The sequence below is a fragment of the Lutjanus erythropterus genome, chromosome 7 (genome assembly GCF_056507025.1).
Source record: "Lutjanus erythropterus isolate fLutEry1 chromosome 7, fLutEry1.hap2, whole genome shotgun sequence".
Classification (NCBI taxonomy): domain Eukaryota; kingdom Metazoa; phylum Chordata; class Actinopteri; order Lutjaniformes; family Lutjanidae; genus Lutjanus; species Lutjanus erythropterus.
Window position 1 is genome coordinate 32,680,488 of NC_139323.1, and position 27,588 is coordinate 32,708,075.

At 39.7% G+C, this 27,588-nt stretch overlaps 1 protein-coding gene across 2 annotated transcripts in view; it reads right to left on the minus strand.

Annotated features, from left to right (window-relative positions):
* LOC146324268 (carboxyl-terminal PDZ ligand of neuronal nitric oxide synthase protein-like) overlaps positions 1–27,588 on the minus strand; it is a 286,524-nt gene that overhangs the window by 100,070 nt on the left and 158,866 nt on the right. Inside the window, exons 6-7 of one of the 2 annotated variants that reach the window (XM_084723578.1) lie at positions 13,024–13,165; positions 1,875–2,044 (exon numbers count right to left, since the gene is read on the minus strand). In XM_084723578.1, coding sequence (XP_084579704.1) covers positions 1,875–2,044; positions 13,024–13,165 — 312 coding nt within the window. Of the gene's footprint in view, positions 1–1,874; positions 2,093–13,023; positions 13,166–27,588 lie in introns of both variants that reach the window. The other variant, XM_084723576.1, reaches the window with a different exon arrangement.

Sequence of the window (27,588 nt, forward strand, 5' to 3'; positions counted from 1 at the left end):
TTAACCCTAACTGATGCAGTGAGTGGCTTCTCGTTTCTTAAACAACCATGTCAGAAGATGTATCCTGTGATTGTGGAAAAGATGTTACTCTGTTTCAGAAGGGTCAAATTATTGGCCTGCATCAAGCAAAGAAAACAACTCTGGAGACTGATGAAACTGCTAAAACTGGTTTAAAAACTGTCCAATGCTTTATTAAAACCTGGAAGGATAGCAGTGAAGCATCTTCTTCCAGGAAGAAATGTGGTCGGAAAAAAATCTTGAATCAACAGAGGAACTCACGGCTATGTTTAATAGTGAAAATACGAGCATTTCCATGCGCACAATGTGAAGAGAACTCAAGGGATTGGGACTAAACAGCTGTGTAGCCTCAAGAAAACCACTTATCAGTGAGGCTAATCAGAAAAAAAGGCTTCAGTTTGCTAGGGCGCATAAAGATTGGACTCTGGAGCGATGGAAAAAGGTCATGTCGTCTGATGAGTCCAGATTTATCCTGTTCCAGAGTGATGGAGGCATCAGGGTAAGATGAAGTGATGAAGTGACGGGTGCATCACGGATGAAGTGATGCTCCCATCATGCCTTGTGCCTACTGTACAAGCCTGTGGGGGCAGTGTTACGATCTGGGGCTGCTTCAGTCGCTCATGTTGAGGTTCAGCAACGTCATGTGCCCAAAAAATGAGATCAGGTCACTACCTGAATATACTGAATGAGCAGATTTTTCCATCAATGGATTTTTTTCTTTCCTGACGACACGGGCATATTCCAAGATCACAATGCCAGGATCAATCAGGCTCAAATTGTGAGAGAGTGGTTCAGGGAGCTGGAGACATCATTTTCACACATGGATTGGCCACCACAGAGTCCAGACCTTCACCCATTTGAGAATCTTTGGGATGTGGTGGAGAGGATTTTAGGCAGCGGTCCGACTCTCCCATCATCAGTACAAGATTTTGGTGAAAAATGAATGCAACTCTTTACAGAAATAAATGCTGATACACTGCATAGGGTTATCGATGCTATTGCGAACGTGTGCCATAATCAAAGCTTAAGGCGGTCCAATGAAATGTTTGAGTGTGTGACTTTTTTTTTGGCCAGGCAGTGTATTTTTGTTCAATAAATATCAATAGTTGTTTTATAGATTATGCTTCTATTTTGTTCAATTTAAGCATATATTCCTAAATCTTGATGCCCTTCATACGTATGCTAGACAGACATTTCCTCTGCTCCTTGCTATGAACAAATGAATGAATACTCTATGGCCTCAAGAGCCCTTCTGGTGCCAACAGACCAGAGCTGCAATGAATAATTGATTACTAAATTCATTGGCAACTATTTGACTGAATAATTTTCACTATTTAAACTATTTTAACTCACTATCTTTGGATTGTGAGCAAAAGAAGACATTTGAGATTGGGGAAACACTGATCTATATTTTTCACTATTTTCTTACATTTTAAAGACCAAACAACTATTCATCAAAATAATAATCTGCTGATGAACTGACTATGAAAATAATTGTTAGTCGCAAGTAAAAACAACAACAAAGCAACATAAAAACCTCCACAAAAGAAACACAAACTCTCCGGATGTATTTCATCTGAGCTGCTACACACTACAATATATCATCAGACTTCACTGAACTGAAATAAATTTGTTCAACTTATCATTTCTGACTTACACTCACTCACACACACACAAATAATACTTTCCAGTATATATCAGTTTCTAGACACTACTTAAACAGCCATTTGTCCACTGCACTGCCATGTTGGCGCCACACATGGAGAACGATCGCTAGAAGATTTGACATCAGCCTTTACTGGTCAGAAGTACAAAAACACACACGTGTGCCAGCGTGGGAACGTGGGACGACTTACCTTGCTCTCTGAGTGGTTCAGGTCAGCTGTCTTGGCTGTTGCATCCAGATCAGTCACTCCTCTATTGAGGTTTGACTCCTCTGCTGCCGGCACCTGGTTCACGTCCTCCGCGTCGATATCTGTCTCCTCGGTGACGGACGCTGTCTTCTCCGCGCCCGTTAGCTCCCGAGCTGAGCCGAGGAAAGTACACACACATACAGGTGGATAAGCACGCACGCCTGCATACACACATGTGGGCATGGGCATGTACACAAGCACACATGGGTGGACACACATAAATGCACTCTAGTAAGAAACATGATCCATAAAAACAGTATAACTCATGATTATGTGCATAAATAAGAGTGTAGACTAAATATATATGTCCCAGCTGTTAAAAGGAACAAGTCTATAAGAAAAAAACAATGTGGTTACTCCCAATCTTACCACATGAAGAGCTTTGAAACAATGCAAATCTAAATATAATGCAACGCTGCCAGCACTCTCTTGTTTCATGGGAGTTTCCATTTTGTGGTTCCAGTTTTTAAACAGTGTTCTCATTACTGTTAATACATTTTTAATGGGACAAATTGGACCAAACTGGATACAGACTGTGTTTTCGCTGAAGCAGATATCATTAACAATGCAGATCAACAATATCACCGTGTATGAGACACAAAAAAAACAATGCAAACTCCAACAAGACGGTTTATGAGGAGCACAATTCTTCTTCTTCTGTCTTCAGTCTTTTTTTCTTTCTGTGACTTTGGAAATGGGCTCAATTTGACCTCTTTGCCAAAACTTAATTGAGACCTTCCTTCTCTTTTTATTTAGTGGAAATCGATTTTTGGCTAAATTAGGCTTTTTGGCAAAGAAAATCGCCCAGGTCAGTTCAGTAAAACATACTGTCAAAAGCTGCTACAACTGGTACCACTTTACACTAAGACTGCTCCTATAAATGTCAATAATTAGGCTATTAATTAGGTTGTAAACACTTTTTTAAATCTTTAATGAGCTGTTACAACACATTAGAAAAAAAGGGCAGCACTGACTTGTTGCCAAACAGTAAGCCCAAATGTATCATTAAAGGCACAGTTCATCCTAAAATGAAAAATACATATTTTTCCTCTGGCCTGCAGGGTGAAAAATGTCGATCAGTGTTTTCCAAAGATTAATAATTGATTAACTGTCGCAGCTCTGCCTTTTCATTCTACCATAGAAAGAAAGTAAACTAATAGAACTACTCTCTTTCTTCAAGTAAGAAAATAGTTCCTACATTAAACTGCTTACAACAAGGTCTGTGGATTATCTTCAGTGTCCGGATCATGATTTCTGGGAAGAGACACCTGGTTTGAACTGAACAAATGTATATTTGGTGCTTTGAGAACCACAAGCTGAAGGCCATCCAGTTCAATTATATTGGAAAGAAGGCAGAAATCTCTACGGCTGATATCTCCAAAACCCTCAGGTCACACTAAAACAATCTAGGTGGATAAACAACACTACAGGCCAGGGAAAAAATATGAATTTTTAATATTTGGGTGGCTGTCCCTTTAAGGTTCAGATCTCATTGCTTACTTTGTCTTCTCTATCAGTCAGCTTCATCACATATTTGTTAATAATAATTAGTTACCATCGTCAGCATATCTTTACAGTCTCAACACATTAAATCAGAAAATTTGTACATTAAGACTTTAAAAATACTGCACTGCATTTTACAATAAGGTTCCCTTTTGCCAGTTATAAATGGTGGTAACGTATTAGTAAGCTCACACTGATGAAAACTGTTATAGCTTGTTTATAATTGTTTATTAATAGTTAAAAAATGGATAATAACATAATTAATAACCTAATTATAGACCATTTATAAGAACTTATTTATAAAGTGCAGTATTAAAGTGGTACTCTTTAATTTGTGCAGAGCAATATACAATGAAACACTTTAATAAGAGTATAGAATAAAAAAAGTGTATATTAATGTACTGAGAATACACATTTAATACAAATACAGTTATCTTACATTTTAAAATATTCAACACAGAAAAATGATTTCTAGCAAGAGGTTGATTTAATTAAATGGGAGTTAAAAACCTCAAAATTCTTAGGTCGTCTTTGCCTTCGGCAGACTGAATTTTGTTAAATATTTTACAATTTTGATTTGCTTCAACAGGCAATTCACCAGAAAACAGCTCTATTACTGTTTTTCGCAGTTCTCAGAGCATTTCTTCCTCAGACTACAAAAGCCTGAAGTCGCTGGCTGTGTATCGCAACCTCAATCAATTCAAAATTGTATAACAGGGGAAATGCAGGTGCCACATTTCTCGTTAATATTTTACCCGCATGTGATTTGTTTTCTCGTTCGAGCACAGTTTTTGACAACTGCCCACAAGATAGAATTGCATTTGCTTCCAAGGCAACGTGACTGCACTAAAAATATATGGCTGCACTTGGAGCTACAGAGACTGTGCTCACTTAAGTGACAAAGCTATTTCTTCCCAGAATAGATGGCAGTCACTAATATTTACTCAAGGCTGCCTCTCAAACAGCAAGTTTCATTAAAAAAAGCAACCATTTTAAAAACATGAAAACTATTCAAAAGAATTAAGTTGTTAGTGGGTGTCATCACTCACTTAATTCCCTAACTGGGTTGCACTCATTCATTAAACAGCAAAATCATAAATCACGGCACAATTAAAGGAGCAGGAAGTGCTTCTGCAGGAAGATGGTTGATTGTTGAGTTTTTTTCCAAAGCCTGAAAACAGAGTCAAGACGAAGAGCAGGAGTCTAGTTTTCTCTCACATCACTTGAATTACACTACGTTTAAAGGGACAGTTCATCCCTAGTGTCGTCTGGTGTAATCCAAGTCTCCTAATGTCCCAACAGGCTGTCACACTTTTTTACGTTTGAAAACTGGTCACCATTCACTTCCACTGTTTGGGAGATTCTGCAACACAATTCTCCTGCAAAACTCCAGCAGTGTTTTGTGGACTAAAAAACTAAACCCACCCTATAATCGGAGTGACGATGATTGGATAATAACTAAATTTTCATTTTTGGGTGACCTATCCCTTTAAAGGTTATTATGATTCGTTGGTCCAACCTACCTCAGCTTTAACAACAGGTGATCCACTCACACAAAATAGGTTAAGTCAGGCTTGGCTTGCAAACTTTCCATATTCTCTTCAAAAAAAGACACTCACCCTTCACTGCATAGTTTGCAGGTTCAGTGATGAAAATTTTAGGTAAAAACCTCAAGGAACAGTTTGACAATTTGGGAAACACTGTCCCGGGACTATATTACACCCTGTCTAATAAATTCATTTTATTCAATCAAACTCTCAATTCCCTGGTATCCCTCAAACTATTTGTTTTTAATAATGTTCTGGTGAGAAGATGATGAAATAGTTCTCTCTAAAAAGTTTTGCTAAATACCCGAGGTGTGTAAGACTTTTACATTTTTGTATTCACACTATGCTGGATGCAAGTGATAGCGGGAAATGTCATGTTTTCCTGGTTGGCCTCATTATGGTACTGTTGTCTAACTGAATAAATGATGAATATGTTTGCTCATATTATTACGGCAATAGAGTTTGACTGATGGACGATACCACTGCCTGCTGCAATGCCTGGCAGTCACTGACCACTGAGCTCTCTACTCTCATAACATTGTTATTGAAAAGTGCCTAAGAACTGATGAATATGTATTTTAAAGATAGTCAGCCAGGGAATGCAAAGATGATGAATGGGTTTATTATAATAGCGCTTAGTGCCTGATTTACTAAAGTAAACAAAATAGCACAAGGTACTGCCAAATTTATATCTGGTATCAGAGTTAATATAAAAATTTAGTCTAAATATCAAACTTGGTCAAATATTTTTTTCCCCAGTATATCTTAATATGATCTCAATTATTTACTATATCTGTTGAGTGGCCTTTTTTTTTTTTTTACACACACAATTATTATAAGATTATACTGTTCATCTTTTGTTGCCTCATTTTGTACATTTGTTCTGAAGAGCTACAAAGAGATTCTTCTGAGAACAAATCATTGCTTGTTCTGTTCTGTTCTGCTTTCTGCTGCGTCTCCTTTTCTTCTGACTCCCTGCTGCTCAACCCAGTTCTCCATCCCCTCTCCTCCTCTCCAATTCACATCTACATTTCATCTTTTCTTGCTCCTCTCATCCTCCATGATCTCAGATTCCTTTTTTGTCTAATATCCATGCCTCCTTCCTCCTCCCCTCCACAAGCCATGCTTTCTTCCAGCTTTCTGTCTCCCTAATCCGCTATCTCCCACTTTGATAGACATCGCCTAACCCCATATATTTTTTTCTGAAAAAGGAACAAAACTATATTTTTCAGTGCTCGAGACTATGAGGTTGCCTGGACACTGGATAAAGGCTTTGTCTAACAAATTTTAATTCTGAAATTTAGTATTAGATAGAACTTTATTAATCCTGAAGGGAATTATTATAAAAAAAAATTACAGCAACATGCTCCACAGGGTCACCTTTTATCTGAAGGTGAGTGCTAGAGTTAAGAAGTCAGTCGGAAGACCTTCACATTTGCTGCTACAGATGCTGAGAATGTTTTTGTGCCATTTATGAATAAGATAATTTGAAAGCAGAACTGGAGCGCGACAACGGGACTGGGAATGGGAGAACGGTCAAAATACTGTCTAGTGGCTCCAAGAAAACTCAGCTACCTCGACCTCACTGCTATAAAGTAGCTTTGCTGGACAAATTTCAAACTGCAGAGCCAGACACACATTTTCCGAGAAAACCTTGGCCTTTTGCTGTTGTGGCCCCGGCTGGAGAAAAAGAAAGATGTGCTATGCTACACTAAGTCTTCCAGAAACTAAGGACTACTGTGCAGTATTAGTAGATATCATAGCAAAATATAAATGTATGATTTTTTTTAATAAATGAAGGGCAAAAATAAATATTTTATCTGTTATAGTTAATAATATGTTCATAAAAGTTTGCAGGAAATACTATAATTTTGATACACTGATTAATCTGGGTTATTTAAGTGTCTGATCACTTGAGCCATGTACGAATGTTAGGGTTACATTTTAGGGTTACAAAGATCCGGCTGTTAAAGAAAAGCTGGAAGTGCTTTATTTGGGAGGTGAGACCTCCGCTGTCTTCATTTCCTGATCACAGCAGTACTCTTTCCCTTTTCTCCACTCCTCTAATTTTCTCGTTTTAGCTGCAAGGTCACGGCTGGAAATCTGATCTTTTTATTTATTTATTTATTTATTTACGCCAAACTGGAACGTGATGTGTATCTCGCAGCAGCTCCACATAATAAGGGAAATGGAAAATTATTTCAGATGTTTAAACTGCATTAAGTCTGTCTAAACTGCTTTGCCACACATTTTAACAAACTTCACAGCAGATTAACTGACTCTCTCCAGATCTGATCGAGTATTCGGTTCACATTTCTGTCAATTTAGGTCCATATCTGCCACTTGTTTCCTTTACATTTCGCCTTTCATCTTCCTCACCGCTCCCGCTGCAGCATCTTCTTCCTCTTCATCTTCTCTTTCAACCACTCACCTCCACTGTCGTCATCCCACCTGCCACCCCTCAAAGATCTCCTCAGCCAGCACTACCTTCAACACTTTCTCCATTACTGCTCCTCTTCCTCGTCCTTTTTACCATCAGTGCTGCCTCGCCCTTCCTCCCTGCTCTTTGTCGCTGTGACATGTTTTCCTTCTTGTCTTTCCTCCCACCCTCTTCGTCTTCCTCTCAGACTTCACCTCCTCTCTGCCCTCACTCGCACACTCGGGTTAAAGTTGTCACTAATTAAAAGGTCAGAAGAAAATGATGCAGCTTCCTTGTGGAAATCAGGTAATTATGTTGCTTAGTGACACATGATGTACAATAAGGGGAAAAGGTGCACATATGAGCGCTGAATTAATATAAAGACTCAAATGCAACACAGTAGCAATCTCACGCAATTTCATGTTTTTTAATTACTTCTTCTGATCACAAATTAAGTTATTTCAAGCTGTTTTTTAAACACTGGGGCCATTACAAATGAAATGTGACATTTTTGCTTTAATTTGTAAGTCATGTCTTACATATCTTGTCTTTGTTGTTTGCCTCTTCATAAGATTACAGAAAAACTACAAGCTTGATTTTCATGAATTTGGTGGAAGACTGTAGCGGTGGACAAGGAAGACCCCATTACATTTTGGAGTGGATCCAGAACCCCAGGGCAGATACACAGATTATTTTTCACTTGTCTATAGTAAGATGAACTCAATTTGTTGCGCATGTGCAAACCCATCATAATTTAAAGCCTCCTTTACGCTGGACAAACCCCACTAACATGTACTAATATATCTGGCTTTCGTATCCAGTGGAAGAAGGTACAATCAATATTCAGACCCGTGTCAAATGGTACTGCAGCAGTCACAGGTATGTATCAGCTCCAACTCCGATCAGAAGTGATGAAAACATTGACCCCAGGGAAAACACGCTATTTTTACCCCTTTTCAGCAGGGACAAAGACGGTTTGTTGCGTCTTTTGCTCCATTTTCATACACGTGCTGCTGTGATTTACACCGTTTGACTTTGTGTGTTAGCCCAACACAGCAGAGGTTTGCACCCGCTTCAAAGTCTGTATTTGCTGATGACCTCCATTATTTTATTATCCAAAAACTTTTATTATGACGTGACAAAATCAGGAAATGTTGGGTTTTCATCAGCTGTAACTTAACACGACGTCTATGCACCTAAAAGCGAACATGAGACAGTAAAATAAAGGAGACACCTGAATGTAAAAACAGCAATGCATGAGAGAAACTAAACTTCAAACCAGAGGGATTCAGTTCAAAGCTACAAAAGTACTGGGAGCTGGACACAGAAACTTTTAAAAACATCTTTCTCTCTGCTCTTGTGCACACGTGTCAGGTGAATCTCAACTTTCCACCGCACATCAGAAAAAATCAGTATTTTTGCATTTAATTAACAATTATTAGACAAGATAGACCGGAAACTTGGGAGTACAGAGGAGACATGATATATGATTTATATACACTGTGTATATCATACGTTTTTCTTTATGTACCTTTGGTTTATATGTAGCATGGATATATTCGTGTACTTGTTTAGAATGATATACTTAATATGAAATGCTTGATGAGAAATTCTTCACGGGGATTCTGGGAAGTTTCATTCAACTATCTTTTTGTGTGTTTCTTCTTTGAGAGAAGAGAAAGACATGCAACAAAAGTCAAACTGGAGACGCTGACGAGTCATGGGGTTTGTATCTTAGAGCACCAGTTTACCATTTTTATCCTTTAACTTACAGGCAAAGTAGCTTTGTGGGCAACACTAAAAGGCCCTTGGAATGTGTGTTTGTGTTAGTATTACATTATCTGTCTATCTTAAATGTGTAGTTCGGTATAGTTTAACTTTTAAAATATGCCATCTCTTTCAGTCTCTTGAACTTGTTTTTCTGACTTTACCAAATTAAAGCTACTGGCATTTAGAAAATCACTTAAACAAATGAAACTGCATCGGAAACAAGTTCTAATGTAGGCGGTATATATACATCGCCTTTAAAAAAAAAAAGAAAAAAGAAAATTTAGTCTAAATATCAAACTTGGTCATATGAATATTTTTGTTCAGTATATCTGAATATGGCTGACAGGTCAAGAAGACCCTCAAGCATATGTCCTTTTTAAATTCAGTGTATAGTCACTGCCTGTGGCACTGTTATGTCTTATGTTAATGTGAAATGTAATAATAATATTGCACCACAGTTTGGCATTATTTCCCATTGAGTGAGCCAATTTTTTATACAACTGTTTGTTTGCTAATATGATTATATTGTTCATTTTATGTTGCTTTATTTTGTACAATTGTTCTGAAGAGCTGCACAAACCTTCTTCTGAGAACAAATTGCTTGTTTTGTGCTTTCTGCTGTCTCCTTTTCTTCTGACTCCCTGCTGCTCAACCCAGTTCTCCATCCCCTCTCCTCCTCTCCAATTCACATCTACATTTCATCTTTTCTTGCTCCTCTCGTCCTCCATGATCCCAGATTCCATTTTGCTGTAATATCCATCTCTCCTTCCTCCTCCCCTCCACAAGCCATGCTTTCTTCCAGCTTTCCGTTCCCCTAATCCGCTATCTCCCACTCTTCTACCCCTTCTCCTTTCATTGCCATGATAATTAGTTCTCGAGATAAGCTCATTGGCTGTGCGTGACGGCTCTTGTGTTGCTTAACACACCATGACAGCGAGTGTGTGAGCATGAGTGTAAAGGCCTGAGTTTGTATGCGTGTGGGGTCTTTTCACTGAGTGTGAATGTACAGTTATAGAGCGTGGGTGATCTTTGGGCTCATCAGCATGTGAAAGAGAGCTCCTCTCTGGAGGGCTCAAAGGGGGATGTGGAGATAACAGACCCCTGCCTGGCACTCTCCCATCGGCGTGGGGAGGGTGACCAGCGGCGGCTGCTGTAATGACTGGAACGGTGGTGTGAATGAGCTCTGTTCGTGGACCTTTCCAACCGCTGAATCCCCATGTCTGTCCTCTCAGACCCCACTCAGAGCCACGTGTCCCTGGGCTGCAGCGAAGCCCGTCCTGTCCAGGCACGAGGCAGCGGATAAAAAAAGCTCAGCCCACCAGTGCTGTTGTGTGGTGCCTTCTTTCTTTGGGTTGACTCATCCGTGACATTCACTCCAGTATCGCCCTCTCCTGCTTGCCAACATGGGCACAATGCAGGCAGGAATGTGTATGTATGTGTGGCGTGCGTGTGCAGTGCAATCTGTTTGTGCTATCCGAGGACATATGACTGTCTGAGAAGTGTGGTGGTTTTTGTGCACACTGAGGATCATGTTGCAAAGACTTTGGATTGGACTTTTTGGGGGGGGTCTTTATATTCAATTTCCATCATGGCCTTGATGATACAGTCCAGTATTTCTTTAGTTTTGTCCCATGACCTAAAAACAATCCTTTCTGGTTTGTTTATCTTGTCTTTCTATGTGGGGGAGGTATTTATGCAATGTTACTAGGCTGAAACCTTATTCACATGGGACTGAATGGATCCTGGCTCCTTCTTGGAACTCTCCTTCTCCTTTCCAGCCATATTTTGGGGGCCATATTCTGCCTTTATTAGAAAGCGGATGTAACATGAATGGGAGATGGACGTTGCAAAATTATATGGAATGCATCTTGTCCACTAAGTCACCAGGACATCCCCTAAAAATATCACTTTTCTAACATTTTTCACTAAAAACTGATGTGAAAGAAAAAAGTGTACTTCACACAGGGTCAGCGTTTTGTCATGGACCTCGATTTGAACCCACAGCTAATTCCTTAACTTCAAAACAGATTACACTGCCAGCGGTGGTCAGCGGGCAGCGAGGACGCTCGGAGCTTCACACACTAGCAGATTAACTGGGCAGCATGAGCTTGACGAACTCTGACAACCACGTGACCCTTGTTTTGCACAACAAGACGGTCCCAGCAGTCTCATTTCAAACACTTTATTTTAGACACATTTACAACATTTTTACAGCTGCTACAAAGTAGAACCTCCACCTGTTCCACTACCACAAACGGCTTCGGCACACTGAACCCTGAACCGTTCGATCAACGCCACCCACATATGTCTGCCAGTCTGTGTATTATCTCTATTAGAGGGCTTGGTCCAAAGTTCTGTTGTGTTTACATCTGTTGAATCTGTGTTTTCTGTAAGAAACCACTTGAGAAATTGTATTGCACACAATGAAAAAAAAACATTCTTCTAGCCTTGGCAACAGACATATTTCTTGGCCTTCCCCCACTGAAATGTGTACCAGTGTTTAGTGATACTTCAGAAATACCAGAACAACTCTGGATAAAGGCAAACAACAAATGAGGAATGAAAAATATCTCGACTTTATAGCTGCTTTTCTTTCTTTCCACTTGCCACTGACATTGACTGCATAACAGATGTCGTCATAGACACTGTGATGCCACCCACAGGCCTCTTACACCAAAAACCAACCCACCCCGTTCCGACTCACACACCTAATTTTGAACCGGTCTCTTTCAACCAAAAATAAATCGGTTTGGAAGCTGAAAACGTTGGTTCCCAGCTGAGTTTATGTTGGGAATCAAAGTGGTCGTGTTTTATTCTACAGCTTCTTGTGAAACATGCAGCGCCCTCCGTCGATGACATCCTTGATCACAATGGTTCCTGTCAAAACTGGTTCACTAGATAGCACCAAGGTTCCAAGAATCTTGAACAGAACTGGTTCAAGAACCAGAGAACCGGAGCTAGTTTGTGGAAAATGGCCTCCATTGGTTTGAAACCTTGAATGTGGCATTTTGGCTGATGCCATCTTGGTTTTCTGGAGCCAGAAGTGACCATATATGGACAAGAGGGTGGCGGGGAGGAGCGCTAAGTCATAAGTCATATTAACTGGGATGCAACTATTCTTAATGAACAAAAGGTGTAAAACAAAATTTACTAGCGACTTTTCAATCACAAGGTAGCCATGTCCTAAAACATACCCTGCTTTATCATCTATTTTACTCTAAATGGGACCATAATTTACAAAATGAACACCATGATGTATTGAGGAAGACTTGAAACAAGCCATCGAGACAATAAACTCATTAGGATACTACATACCTGAGGTAATAAAACAAGTGAGAACTAGGGTCTTTTCTCATAGACTTCCCTACAATCTGACTTCTTTTTGCAACCACTGGAGTTACTCCCTGCTGGTCTTTAGAAAGAACGCATGTTTAAGGCACTTTCGCATTGATTTCAGACCAGGTGGCTGCTTTCACTTCTTTTATGCAGTTTATAGTCAGTGACTTCGCTTCTTGAACCTGAAGAGCTGCTATAAAGGTTACAACAGATACTTTTTTCCCATTTCAACATCTTGGTTTCAAATGCACATGAAACATTCACCCTGCAATCTTTTTAATGTTGCCTTTTGATTCTTCAAAGTTATAACATAGAAGTGAAAAAGCAGCGAGCGCAGATCAATGCATCTTCTGATAAAAGATAAGAGAACAAATAGGATTTTCAGCAACTCCTTGAGGGGAGAGCAGCAGTGTGAAGCGCTGACACATAATGCAGGCTAGTAAGAATGAAGAGCTGGCTGTACTGTAGGTGGATGTTGCTCAGTGCGTTTTGTGTGTGTTAGTGTGTGTTTGCGTACCTGTGACGGAGGAGTCGTTGCCGTTCTTGTCACTGTGGCAGTCCTCCTGTCCATCCGCGTTCTGCTGTGTGTGCTGCAGACTCAGTTTATGACAGACCTCGAACGCCTGGCCGACTGTCCGGACAATACGCATGGCCTGACTCTGGGCAGGTCGGGAAAGAAAGAGAAAGAAAGAAAAGCGGTTATTGTCAGAACACAATTTGTACCACTTTTGTGCTCCTATTTGATTCAAACCACTGATTGCTGTGCAGTGCCTTCAAACCAAAGTTCAAACATTTTATTCAGTATTGTGATGTCTTTTTCTTTGGATTTTCTCTTGACTGAAGTTTCAGTTTCTGTAGGTGGTGTTCTTTTCTTCGGGTTGCCTGCAACCAAGTTCCTTTTCTGAGTATAGAGTCCTAAAACCAGGAAATTAGTTATCATATTAGCACTTCTGTCTCCCTAATCTCAAGGTCAGTGGGTTTTAAATGGATTTTTGGTTAAATGCTTGAAATAAGGTCTGTGGTAAACACAAGCTTAAAAGGTTTTCACATTTTATTCTATGACATAAAAAACATCAGTAATTACCCAATGTGTGAATTGTTGGTTGCTAACAAGTAGCTCAATGACACTACAGCGGATGTCATGGACATTAAACGCCATCATGCCGAATACTAGTCACTTAGTGGTGGTACTGTGGAGTCACGTGACTGTGATGTAGTTCTTTTATAATCTAATGTTTGCTTTTCACCTCTGGCAAGAGTTATCACAATACCAGAATTTTCAACTTTGATGAATAAAACATGTGAGTGTCTCATAAGTGTATCATCAACGTTTGTTTGCCACAGAGCTTAGTTTCTGCACAAAAACATGTCATCACTGCAGCACTCAAACTCACAAACCAGAGAGGTAAAATTGTTTCTCATGTTCCAGGGGATTTTTCCCAGGAAATAGTGTCCAGATGCAATGAGCCACTGGTGTCAGGTGCAGACTGGATGCACATTTGCCCCAGAAATGTGTAATTTGTATCAAGCAGACACAATAGATGAGAAGGGAGGTTTAAAATGATCTATATAGGTCAGGGCAGAGCCTCTTTTTGTTTACTGTCCAAACTCAGTGAACATATCACAGTATTATTTCTGTTTTTGACTGGATGTTTCCTTTGTCCTCAGGTGCAGAGAGCTGTATGTGTCTGCTTATCTCCTCCCGTACCCTTCCCGCCCTCTGAGAAAGCAGTTCAAGTGAAACCGACTTAGGTGACTCCTGTCTGCTATCAGCCCTCTCTTGTCTGGTTTGTCACAGTAGAGAGGTGCAGAGGCAGAAAAGATTTCATTTTAAAGCACTGAGGCCTAGCCTCCAAACCCCACTCATCCTTGGCCGAATGAGCAGAACAGATGCAGCGTGGCCTAAAAGCCAGAACAGAATCAAGACTCTGCCAAAGGACAAAATCGTCTCTTGTCCCAGTTATCAACTCTGGACCAGTCTGAAGACTTTTCTCTCAGTGCGCTCAGTTAAGATCAGTATCAGATTTATCTCTGAGTGTTTTATTGCATCAAAGATATTAACTGGTTTGGCAGTGTCTGTGTTGTTGGGCCTGGAGTGTTTTGTTTTTAGGGTCAGAAAAACTCATTCATTTTCTATTCAGTGGTGAGGTTTGGCTGCAGTCTTTGTGTTCTCAGAGTGCAATTTATTATTATTATTTTTCATTAAAACATGCTGCTTCAGCTTCATTTAGTGCTGATGCTTCCATACTGATTAGCCAGAAGCTGCCAGTATCAGCAAAATGGGAATTTATGTCGAGATCTGAACAATGTCCTACTGACCCCTACATAATCAGAGAAACAGCTACAACTTTTACCAACAATCCAATCTGCCTTTACAGCCTCCACTTTGCTGTGTTTTGTTTTCTCATTAAAAGTCTCTGGCAGCAAGTTGCTACTGAAAAAATTTCAAACTTTTCATGGCTGCATGGGGTCCAATTTCGTGGAAATGCAGTAGAAGTCCAAGCTTTTATCATCAACCTCCACAAATACTGTCACTGGACTAGTCTGAATGGAGTGAGACAATGGACAATGTGGAATAACACACAGACACACACACACACACACACACACACACACACACACACACACACACACACACACACACACACACAAAGTAACAACCTAAAAAGGGAATATTAATTAAGAATGATTCTCTGGTGTGATGCTGACTATGCCCAAATGCATTTGGGTTGCTTAAATGAACAGATTATAATCAAATAGTCAATACTTCACAGAAAATCCACAGTCCACAGTGGTGTCCATAAAAACAAATTACAACTATCAAAGCAGCAGTCTGTAGCCTTGAATACATTTAAAGCACCGAAACCGAATTAGAGAGCATCACTGCTGTGCTTCTGAGGTTGTTTCAACTCTGTACTGTTGTGAAAACCAAACCAACAAAAACGAACATGAGCAGCTGACTGCAAATGAGCAGTTTGTACAGATATAATGTTTAAAGGTAGAATCAGCAGGATTTGTCCGAGCTGTTCGTAAATGCACCAGAAACATAGTTGATTGTTGAGTTTCATTTTCAGGAAGACAAACACTGATGTTTTTTAGTCGGTAAAGAGTCCTGAGCAGAGCAAAAAATAATGGAGAATAAGGAAAAACAGACAAACGGCAGCGTCTGCAGAAGCAGCCACCACACACTCCTAGGGGGTCGTAAGTGATGATTGAAAGGGATTATATTTATGAGTCTACACACTGTTCTTTAGGAAAATGTTGCATATTATGTCTTTAAATTGAAACCCCCCAACTGCAGCGTAAACCATCTCGAGCCAATTTTGTTTTAATCAGTAATTGTCATTTTATTGCTTTTGTCAAAGCCACCAGACTCCATTTACAGACACAGTAGTTGTATCATCGTATCTTCATTCAAATTCGTCAGACACAAAATCAAACTCACCCAGACCACCTTGGTTTGTCTTTTCATCATTCCAACAATCACCACTCTTAATTCAGCGAGTTAGATGTGAAAATATTTTGGATCTATACAATGTTTTCACCGTTTTTCGCAGCTTCTCTGATATCCAACCTCCATCTCGCTCTTCTCCTGATATTTGTGGTGATTTCCTGGTGATTGTTGGAACACTGGGAAGATGAACTAAGATGTATTTGGTGAACTTTATTTTCTCTGCTGGGTTTGAACAAACAGTGTTTAATGATGATAAAATTATTCTTTCTGTAAATGGAGCCTGGTGGCTTTGACAAGATCAATAAACGGGCCGTTTCTGGTTAAACAACTCTTATTCTAAAAAAAAAAAAAAAGTCTCTCTCTGTGTGGATCTTTTCCATAACACTGTCGGACACTTAGAATAACACTTTGAGCCTGTCAGGGCAAAACAACCACTTTTAGTAAATGCGCTTAAGACAGTGCGCAATTGCCTGTAAGGATTACGCTTCTGCCAGTTTCATGGCTGCTGGGATGCAGCAGTCTTGCTCTTTCAATCAATCTGGGCCATTTTCAAAAATTGCCATCCCCACTGTGTCACTTAGACACAGAAACGCAGGAAACAAGCAGATGGGTTGAAAAATAGCTACGTCACCCTTTAACTTCTGTCCCTCTGACATCTGTTCTCTCGCTATACTAATTTTCTGGCTACAAGTATTAATATCCTGAAACAGATAAGATGGATTGCTCTACCAGCGCAGAGAAAAGATAAGTTATTGTCACTTTAAGAGAAAATGACCTTGTAACAGGCTGCTATTAAAGAGCAAAACAAGCTTTAGCTGCCATAAAGGCCTATAAACACATCAAACTAACAGAGTCAATATAGAAAATACATTGAATACAGTGTATTTCCTTGTTTGTTTAAGACCTTTATGGAGAACCACATGTGAATTCTTATTGTGGTTTAACCTCGTTAATCTTTCATTTGCACTTGAGAGGGTGAAATTGGTCAGAGATGCCCACATGCAGTTGTACTGTTCACATTCCTGCAGGTATCTCGTTTTTGTAGAAACCCCTCTATCCTTTACTCTTCCCTCACTTTTTTCCCCAACCACTTGTATAGTTTTTCCATGCTGTGCCGTTCTCCTCTTCTCCATCTGCTCCATCATCCATCAATCACCCCCCTGTCACCTCCTGTTCCTCTATGGACCCTCTATTCATGTCTTTTCACCCCACGCTGGTCCTCAGCCTGACAGTAAACACGTGTTTCCCTTTGAAGACATTTCCAGAGGCAGTCATACAGAGGTTGAGAGCAGATGCCGGTGTGATTGTACACAGTCAACACACCAAAAAGCTCAAGCTCCCTTTACTCATACAGAGACTGATTGGAAAACACATTGCTGTGCAAAGAGCCTCTTTTCTTTCTTTGCCTCCCTTTATGTGTACCTGACTCTGTTTCTTAGTTTGTCCCTTTGATGATACAACAACCTTAACCCAGCCTACGCAGCTCTGATTGGCTTGATTGTTTTTCCACCTGGAAAACACCAGTCGATGCGCACAAAACAGATCTATTCGAATTACTAAAAGAAAAACTTGAGCTACAATTTGAAGGTCAAACTTACACAGAGAATATCACTAAAAATACTGAATTAATAAACCGTACAGCAAGAAAGTTTTTTAAGAAAACAGGATGGATTATAATATTTTAAAAATGATTAGAAGCATGTAGGGTTAGAAGAGTAGTGGTAAAAAAGGGGTATTTTTATCTGACGTTTTGAGTCCAAAATTGCAGCAGGCAGCTTCGACTGTAGCCCTCTAATCTTACACAATCAGCAAAGAACCTGTGAATCAGAGGGTGCTACAGAGGTCAGGGACACGTATGTGGAGCATATCAACTTCAGAGTCAAGTGTGAGTCTTAAAAAAATCGATCCTAAAAGTACCTTGAAGCCAGTGTAGGGACTTAAGAACAGCAGGGATGTGAGCTCAGTACTTTGTTCCAGTTAAATCTGACAGCAGCGTTCTGTAAGCTGAAATTGTTTATAGACTTTTTGGGTAGACTGGAGAGCAAAGAATTAAATTATTCAAGCAGAATTGTAATAAAGGCTGTTTACTGGGTGAAACAAAGGGTTTGACCTTTGCAATGGTCTTTAATTACAGATGACCATGTTACATTCTTTATGTGACTGGAAAATTAGATCAGAGGATGAAAAAAAAAAAACATTTCTTACTTATGATACAGTCTTTTAAGAGTGTGGTTAAACATGAGTATAGTTTTGCTCTTTTGGACTTCACTTGTCTGTTCGAAATGAATCAGGACAACTTTCAAGCCAAGTTCAAAGTAAGCTACGATCGTGAGGGGCAACTGTGCAACGGATGTTCCTAATCATAAATTTCCATGTCAGTTAAACTGCAACTTAAATATTGACTATCCGACTAGTCTAAAAGTAAGAAAACACTCAGGGATGGTAAACAATGTCGTAATGGTTTGCCATGATATTAACCTGCAAGGAGAGCAGGGCTAGCACCAGCAGCCTTCTCTCCTTGTAGGTTAACGTCCACATGCCTGGCCGAAACTGGTTACACACCGCTCCAGTCAACTGGTTATATGCCGGTTTATTCTGACACATCGTACTTACAACCTCATTGTCAAAATGTAGATCAAAATATTGCCAGACCATGCTGATCCCATTTTCCACCTAGCTGGTTTAGATCCAGTTTTATATCATTTGTCTGTATATAAAATTTAATATTTAGTTTGACCAACTTGTATTCCTGGTGCCAACTAGCAAGGTTAGCAATGTTAAATTGACTAGACAACTAGTCTCACACATCCCTAGTCTTCATGAGGAAAACAACAGCCAACAAAACCATTTCTTCAAATACAAACCAATGTTTACACTCTCCTGGTACTTTTGACTTCTTGCAGCCAAGAGAGTAATTAGTAATTACTGTCCTCTTTAAGTAGCAAAGACAAAATCAGCACAACTTTTTACTGTCACAAAACTTCTTAAGACTGTCTTCAGATAGACAACTGCACTGTGTCAAAAAATATGAATATGTTGGTCAGGTGCTGTCAATGAAATGTGGGTAAAGGCTCTTTCCTGCTGGATTACCTTAGATTTTCAAGGTTGTATTTCTACTGCTTACCTGGTGATCATCGCAGTGGTGAATAAAACCACTCCCATCTTATACTAACAGTCCAACACTGGTTTAATTAAACCAAGCTGGCATCCTTTGGCAATAACCAAGTGGTTTTAGTAGTCTGTTGACATATTTATTGTATTTCGATGTTTCAGTCTCAACAACCTTCATCAGGTATGCTGGCAGCATCCAAACATTTCCACACAAATACAGAGACTGCCTTAATTTTCAATCTCCCAATCAGAGGACTGCTGAGATTGATCAGCACCTAAAACCTCTTAACGTATCAATAGCCAGACAATAGAGTTGAAAATAATCACATTAAATGGCAATGAGTCTTAAATATTCATACAACTGTTCATACCTGGCAAGTCAAAAGATTTAAAAGCGAAAGTATATAGATATATATCATAAACATCATCACAGCCATTAGATGGTCACCAGACATGAATATTAGGATCCCTCTGTCCATCATCCAGAACTGCTTATCCTAATGGGTTGCAGGGAGGCTTTTTTTTTTTTTTTTTTTTTCTAATCTTAACCACATCTTCACCATAGAAGTGATGGTTCACAAAATGCTTGTATGGATGGGTCATTCTGAAGTAAACGAGAAAGACCCCGTTGGGTTGTTTGACAAGGAATGTTTATAAAGGATTAATGAGAACAGTTGCCAATAAGCCGTATACCAGAGTGTTCAGTGGACAGTCCCTTCCAACACACTAATCTTTTTCAGTTACTCACTGTTTATCAGGACGTTTGTCCTGTATCTAGACATTTTATGCCCCGAGCCAATTCTCCAATGGCTCTCCAATTTTGGCAGCTGACAAGACTGCTAAGAGATTTGTCACTCAAATGCAAAGCCTGCATATATCCTGCTGCAAAGACATGACACAGTTTGTAAGTTGGACATCTGTCACCATCTCTGTCTCGCTCTCTTCCTCTGTCTCCATCGCTCTCCCCATCACTTTTCCTCTCTGTAAATACAACTGAATAAATGTACCTGTGTGTGTTTGTGTCTTTCTATTGCTCTCTCTATATATATCTATATCTATACACACACACACGCACACACATATATATTTCAAGCTGCCCTTGAGCTGGATTCCTGCAGCAGAATATTCTCTCTTTACAGCTATAGGATAGAGCCAAGTCAAATGTGTGATACATTATTTATCCCAGATTAACCACAAAGGTTCACCGGTGCTTTCACTGTCCTCTTGGAAGCCTTGGCACAAGCAAAGATGAAAAACAAAAGGGAATAAAATGCAATCTAGGAAAAAGCAGAGTACACAATGAGAGGATGGCAGGGGAGTAACCACCAATTAAAGCCTTTTTTATGTCTCTCTCCTCTGTTGATGAGTCCATTCATTCTCTCCTCTCTTCTGTTTACATATTAACCACATCTCTCCACTTTTGGTGTACACAGTGCTTTTGTAGTGCAGAAAAGAAGAGTTTTATTTAGAGAGTTGCATCAGCAGACTCCCTGACAATCAGCTAACTACTCTAATCATTAGGGCGCCGTCTGGCCTGATGTTCATCAAACATTTCAACTGCCTCAAGGAAATTAGTGGGACAGCCGGGATGAATAACACTGAGCAGAGACGAAGTGTGTAAGCTCACTGCAACATAATCGGACCAAAATAAGTACTTATCAGTGAACAGGTTTGTGTGTGAGCATGAGTGTGTGTGAGTGTGAGAATATGGTGGAAGTGGAGTGTGATGAAATGAAGTCATGATGCCTCGCTGACTCTTCTGAACCATTAGCTCAATATCCATGCGGTGCAAAAAGCAAGGGCACATCACACTCACACTCAAAACACACACACACACACACACACACACACACACACACACACACAGTCAAACACTACAACAAGATAGCAAGGCTCGAAAGTAAATTTTTTCCTCAGTGCCCCACAGCTGCCCCACATTCTACGTTCAAATGCCCCAGACTTTACAAACAGTCCAAGACTGAAGTTCTTTTTTTTTCCATTCAAGACAAGTACAATAAGTTTTTTCATTTTTACATACATTTTAGCACTGCCATTTTTAATTAGACACTTTCATATACTGCATAAGATGACATGTAAGAGAGCACAAGCATTAACACTTATCAGGATGGTGAGACTCAATTAGCATGTGCAAATTTTCTGGCACAGATATTGTGACAAAGCAAGCTTGAATAATGCTGAATATTAACATTTTCCCAGTGTTGAATTTTCATGACCACGTATACACAGAGCCAGATGTTAAACACCTTGCTCCGCTTACCAAGGATGCAAAATTTGGGGGAAATACTAATCATCATAAACAGATATCCACACATGAATGCTAAAGTCACCAGACGATGGGTTCCAACACTGATGCAACGAAACGTAACATGGCATGTTTTCAAAAAGTTACTCTGAATCTGAACATGTAAGCATCCAGCATAAATGAGAATCCTGAGTTACAATTCAGGGTTGAGCCATTTATACATTTATTTATACAGGTTCCTGGGTGCACACCAAAACAATACACCTACATGAGCTGTAGGACTATTAATATATCACTTAATTTAGTTTCAATATTTTTTGAGAAAGTTACTATTGAGATCCCCAATATGTGGTCAGGTTATGCAAATAACGCCTACTTGGAAATTTGCACAAACATTTTTGTAATGCTAAGTTTCTCTGCTGCTGTATTTTGTGCCCCAGGTGGCATTTTTATTATACCCTGGACAGCAGGGTATCCTTGATTTCAAGAACTGCACCATGGCAGAGCTGGATATCAAACCTTAACATCTTTTAATGCAGACAGAAATGCGTCTGTAGCATATAATATCAAAAACCATCAACTATCAAATGCTGGCATTAAACAGTTGCTCAGATTCTTTGTTTTGTTTCTCGTTTTATTTTATTTGATTACATAGTTCCACATTTAAACTTGCCAAACTTTGGACTTGTTTATGCTCCTGTATCACTGCTTTAAGCACAGATGGACTGAGAAGTTTGGCATATGTTGTTAAAATATGGTTTCATAGAAAACAAATGCACCATTCATACAGCAGACCAACAAATGATGCGAGTCTATGGAACAAATGCTGAGCCCATATTCATATATGACAGCTGTCACAGGTTAAAATCTGGTACTCCCATCTGTAGCTTAGTCCTATGTACTTTAATGCTAAATAAAACGTTTCTATTTCTCTCTCTCATTTTCTTTTTTTTTTTTAATTTCTCCTTTCCTGGATTAGTTGAAAATTACATTTCAATTTCAACATCATTTAATGAATTTCCTTCTCTAACAGCCGGACAGCATCTGATGCTCATCCAACCCTGGCTGGAAGGAGGGTAATGACTGAGTTACATCGACCCAATCAGTTAAACTAGGGGTGTTTTCACCCTTTTTCCCTCTCAGCACACCAAACAAACTCAGAGCAATCAGTCAGCATTTTTTGTGCATATGTGAACACAAAAAAAACTCTTAAATGAACGGTATGGTTTGCTTCAGGATCCTCACAGCAGTTCATTTAACCTGTGCATTGTGAACCGAAAGCAGTCCAAGTTTGCTTCTCCCTCTGTCATTGTATTTGAACTCTCTAAGCTTGTCGCAGACGGATCACAAGCTATGGCACTGGGACGCTTGGAAAAAAAAAACAAATAGACGGAACCATGGCTACAGGCAACGCTGATAAGACTAATGGAGGAATGAGGAGTAGTTTGATCCAAGGAAGGAAATACTGCACTTTTACAGATATGAAATGCATCAAACAGCTCCTGTACACAATGCACAGAAACACTTCATCAGAAATACACTGCTGAGCCACGTCAAAGTGAGAAAATCTGTGTCAAAATGTGATAAAATGAGAAAAAGACATAAAAGACACAAATGCGCCTTTTATGACCAACTGGACAGTACTGTGTGGAAGTGCCTGTTCTCTTTCAAACAAACTAACAACGTTAACTCAAAAAGAGTCTTCAGTTTTCAGTTTGCCCACTTTAAGCCAATTGAGTTTGCTTTGTTTAAAAAAAGGGTTAATGTGAAAACACCCTGAATGGCATTGTCTAGGTGGTGGTATAAGAAGTCGACGTGAAAGAATTTAAAGTGGTGCCTTCAGAAAACTTTCAAATTTGAGACAGTAATTGCGAGGACAAAATGAGTGGCTTAGGTGATGCAACTGCCATTCCTTTTGTTCTGTTGACAGTTATATCGTTTCCCAGATATAGCTGTACGGTTGCTCAGTTGTTAGCACTGTCAGCTCAATGCACGAAGACCTTGGTGACAGGCTGATCTAACAGTTAGCTGAGCCTTTCTTGTGTGGAGTTTGGATGTTCCTCCCATGGTGGAATGGGTTTCCTCTGGATGCTTCTTTTTCTGACCCCAGTCACAAGACATGCTATTATGCAAAAGTGTAATGTGATACTGTATGTCTGTTATCCCTGTCACAGACCGGTGACCTGTCCAAACTGTACCCTGCCCAGGAAAAAACAAGTGTAAAAAATTATGTTTATCATCCATTGTTATCATAGACAGGGTTCAGGTGCAGCTTCACAGAAGACTGAGCAGACAGCAGGTTAAGTCCTGGTTTAGAGGCTGAATGAGGACGCAGCCTACAAAGGTTTGTTCTGATGTGTCCCTAAATGCCAGACCAAACCTGCCCCTCCTCCTCTTTCACGCATTTCAAAGAATCTAGCAGCAAATGAGCAGTTTTCCTTTGACATGTGTGACTGCATAAGCAGACAGTGTGTGTGTGTGTGTGTGTGTGTGTCTGTGTGTGTGTGTGTGTGTGTGTGTGTGTGTGTGTGTGTGTGTGTGTGCGCATTGGGTGTGGATGAACAAATAAGAGAAAGAGTGTGCACGTGAGATTAAGGTTTAGCAGTTATGATGTCTAGTGATAGTAAATGTACAGTTTGCCCACAAGTTAACACTCGCTTACAGTCAAGAGGAGGGTAACGGTGAATCAGGTGCTTCTTGTAAACCAGTCATAAGGCTTTAAACAACCATCTAAGCAAGAGACAAAACAGCGGAGATTAAGACAGATAGTGAATAAGTTGGGCAGAGCTGGTTGTGTGTACAGGAACTAACCTTTATCTTGTTTCACAAAAAGTACATGTTGACCTATAAAACAAGGCAGCATCATTGATTCTGCCTGCGCAGACATCTCATGATCAATATATCACACTACTGATATGTAGTATCTGGAAAGAAGCAATCAGAAGCACACACATACACTACAGTAGGTATGCAATGACTTACTCAACTGTGGTTTATTTCTGTCTCTGCTGTAAAAGCCCTGCGGCCTTGATGGAGAGGTGAAGAATAAATTAGATTGAGAGAGTTAGAAAGGGAGTGGAGAGACAAAAAGCTTGAGACAGAAGGATCGTTTCACTGAGATATGGATATTCAATAAAAAGTGCTGAAAGGCTATTAAATCCAATTATCTTAACCAAGCTGTGTCGAGAATGATGCGAGTCCTTATCATTGATATGTCTGGGAATGGCCATACATCACTTTATATTTGCAGTCCTCAATGTCAATGAGGAAACCATTGATCCTCTGTCATATTCTGAAGTTTTATTCGGGCCAACTATATTAACACTGACCATGTTCAAGTCTGTGTACAGCAAACTCAGATATTCTCCGAAACACATTATACATGCTAGAAAACAATAGCTGAAATACAATATACAATATAACACATGATGAAAGACTGAAAAGACTATGAGTTCTGAAATGTGGAATTAAACTGTGTCTGCACTGGTGGACTGGTGGAGGGGGGGCAGAGGGGTGATTGCCCCCCTGGTGGCCCCATGCTTGAAAAAGATCTGCAAAAGCACTCTAGGATGCTTCAAAGGTAGATAAACCATGATTAAGTGTCCTCTAGGGTGACTTCCAGGGGTTGAAATGTTATAAAATAGCCTCTAGAGTGCCCTTCAGTGGACAAAATGTTGTCAAGTGCCTTATTAGGTGCATTTCCATTGGACAAAATATGGTAAAGGATCTTCCATGGTGCCCTTCCAGTGGATACAATATGATAAAGTGCCCTCTTTAGTGCTCTTTCAGTGGATAAAAATGTGGTAAAGTGCCCTCTAGAGTGCCCATCTAATGGACAAAATCCAGTGGACAAAATGTGGTAAAGTGCCCTGTAGAGTTCCCTTCCACTTGACAAAACTATGGTTAAGTGCCCCCTAGAGTGTCTTTTCAGTGACAAGTACATCACAACTTAAGGCCCACTGGTGCCTCACCGCATACTGCTGGTGCCCTTATTTTTTTCACCCCTGCCCCTCAGACAGCCTGAGTCTGCCACTGTGTTCCTGCATTCTGAATTTTTTTTTTGGGCGGACCTGAAATCATGGCTTGATGCCGCAAAAACATACCTTTAGCAACTCTTTCAGTCCAAATCAGCCCAGCAGTTACTGCTCACTTCAGCTCCAGCAATCAGAAGAAAAAATAGGAATGAGGTTGGTTCTCAGGTAGGTCACTGTCCTCCTGCACTGAAATGGATTTATGTGAAACATGCACGTCTGTAGTCCAATAAATCTGCTAAATGGAGCGTTAACAGCACATTTTTCTGAGGAATGAAAAACTCTATATTTATAATTTCTTTACACTGAGTTTAAGATATAAACCCACATATTTGAATCATTTTTGCTAACAATATATTACTTCAGCTGGCTTTATTTATGCTGTAGCTCACTCAGTACTTCCAATGAGCTAAGTAGGATTTTTCAAACTATGATACATTTTTTCATTTCATTATTATTTGGGCTTTTCAATAAACCTCAAAGGCAGAAGATACATCTTGTTCTCATCCAAGGCTGAACAAGTTGAAGCTATTAGCCGACACTCAATGACAGCATATGGTTGGAGGGCGTCTATCCACAGAGAGAGAACTCAATTAACATTTGACACAATAACCACAACTCACTCTCTCTCTCCATCTCATCAACCAGCTGTAAACAACAGATGAGTCTTTATCCATTATAAACATTAGATAAATTAATAAATACATAAGGACCAAAACCTTTTTTTATTCCACTGAGGTGATTATTTTTTGTTTTTTATGCTTTTAATCCAGTGGGCGTCAAGTGCATTTGCATAACTTCCCTTACTTAAAAAAAGAATCATGTGGCCTATCAGTACAATTATAACAAAAACTACACAAAAGAGAACAGCTGTCAGCTGCAAGGTTTCCATTTACCGTCACTGATGGGATATGTCGTGTTGTCGTCCATTATCAGGTTTAAGAGACCGTAACCAGGTTTTATGCATCGTCTTTATTATCTTCATGTGTCTACCTTCACGCTTGGCTTGTTAATGTCTTACTGCCTCATTGGTGAAGACATGGGATAAAGACAGGACACAGGCTGTAATGATACTAACACATGATATGGTCAAGAGCCGTGGAGTTAGAACCTACGGGTGGATAACTCCACCCACAGAAAGGCTTCGGGTTTTGTGGAGCATGGATTTATTCAATAAGGTTTGTGGCAATCTGCCCACTGGATTCTAAAATTTCTTGTGTAAAAATGGAAACTCTGGTTGGGGTCCATGACTGGCTGGTAACAAACCAGGTCAGTGGTTTTCAAGATAAACAAGACTGAAACCTGCTTGAAAACCCTCTGTTCAGAAACACTGCATAATATAAGGGATGCACAGATGCCACTTTTTTGGGGGGAGTTTTATGAGTACGTGAAGACGGTATCAGTGCATCCCTGTATAATATGACCAAAAGTTTCAGAACAGGCTCTAAACTCGTGGTGATATGGTTCTGTCTGCAGCTTTCACGATAGTTTACTATGAATCCAAGTGTATCATTTATTAACTGACTGGCTTAAACACACACATCCAATCAGGGTTTTTGCATCTGTTTCTGGCTGGTAACCTTATCTTGAGCACCATTCTTTTTATCAGTGTAGTATCTTGCTGAAATGGGCTGACAAACATAAAAAAAACTTGTCTCATATTGTATGTGTGTATTATTACATCTATTTTACAATTTAATAAAGTCCTGAGTAGTTCAAGTTTGCTAATTTATGTTACTTTTTCTTTTGCTGTTTGTTCAGAACATGGTGGTTTATGTTGGTAACTGTCATTTTTGTGTTGACATTTCTTGTTGTGTCTTCAGCTGTTCTATACTATTTGAGTGATTCCCCCTTATGTTAAATGTCTTCAAAGGGGCTGACAGCTGTTTGCAACAGTATGCTGTTTTATTTTATGCTACAAAACCATATGGCGATCCTTTTGAAATTATCTTGTGACCTCCTAACGGGTCCCAACCCTTGTGTTAAGAACCACTGTACTAGACGAGAAGTCAGGCAATCACCAAAGTTGAGAAGTTTTACTAAAACTCATGGTGGAGGAAAAGTCAAGATGTGAGGTCCTGATACATGCACCCTGCTGGATGTTGCAAGGTTTTTGGGATTGTTGAGGCCTAAAATGTCTTGATTTCACGCCGACTTTTCTAAAGCATTGTGATGCATGATGCAATATTTTTAGCAATTTTTTTGCAATGAAATTGTTGTGAA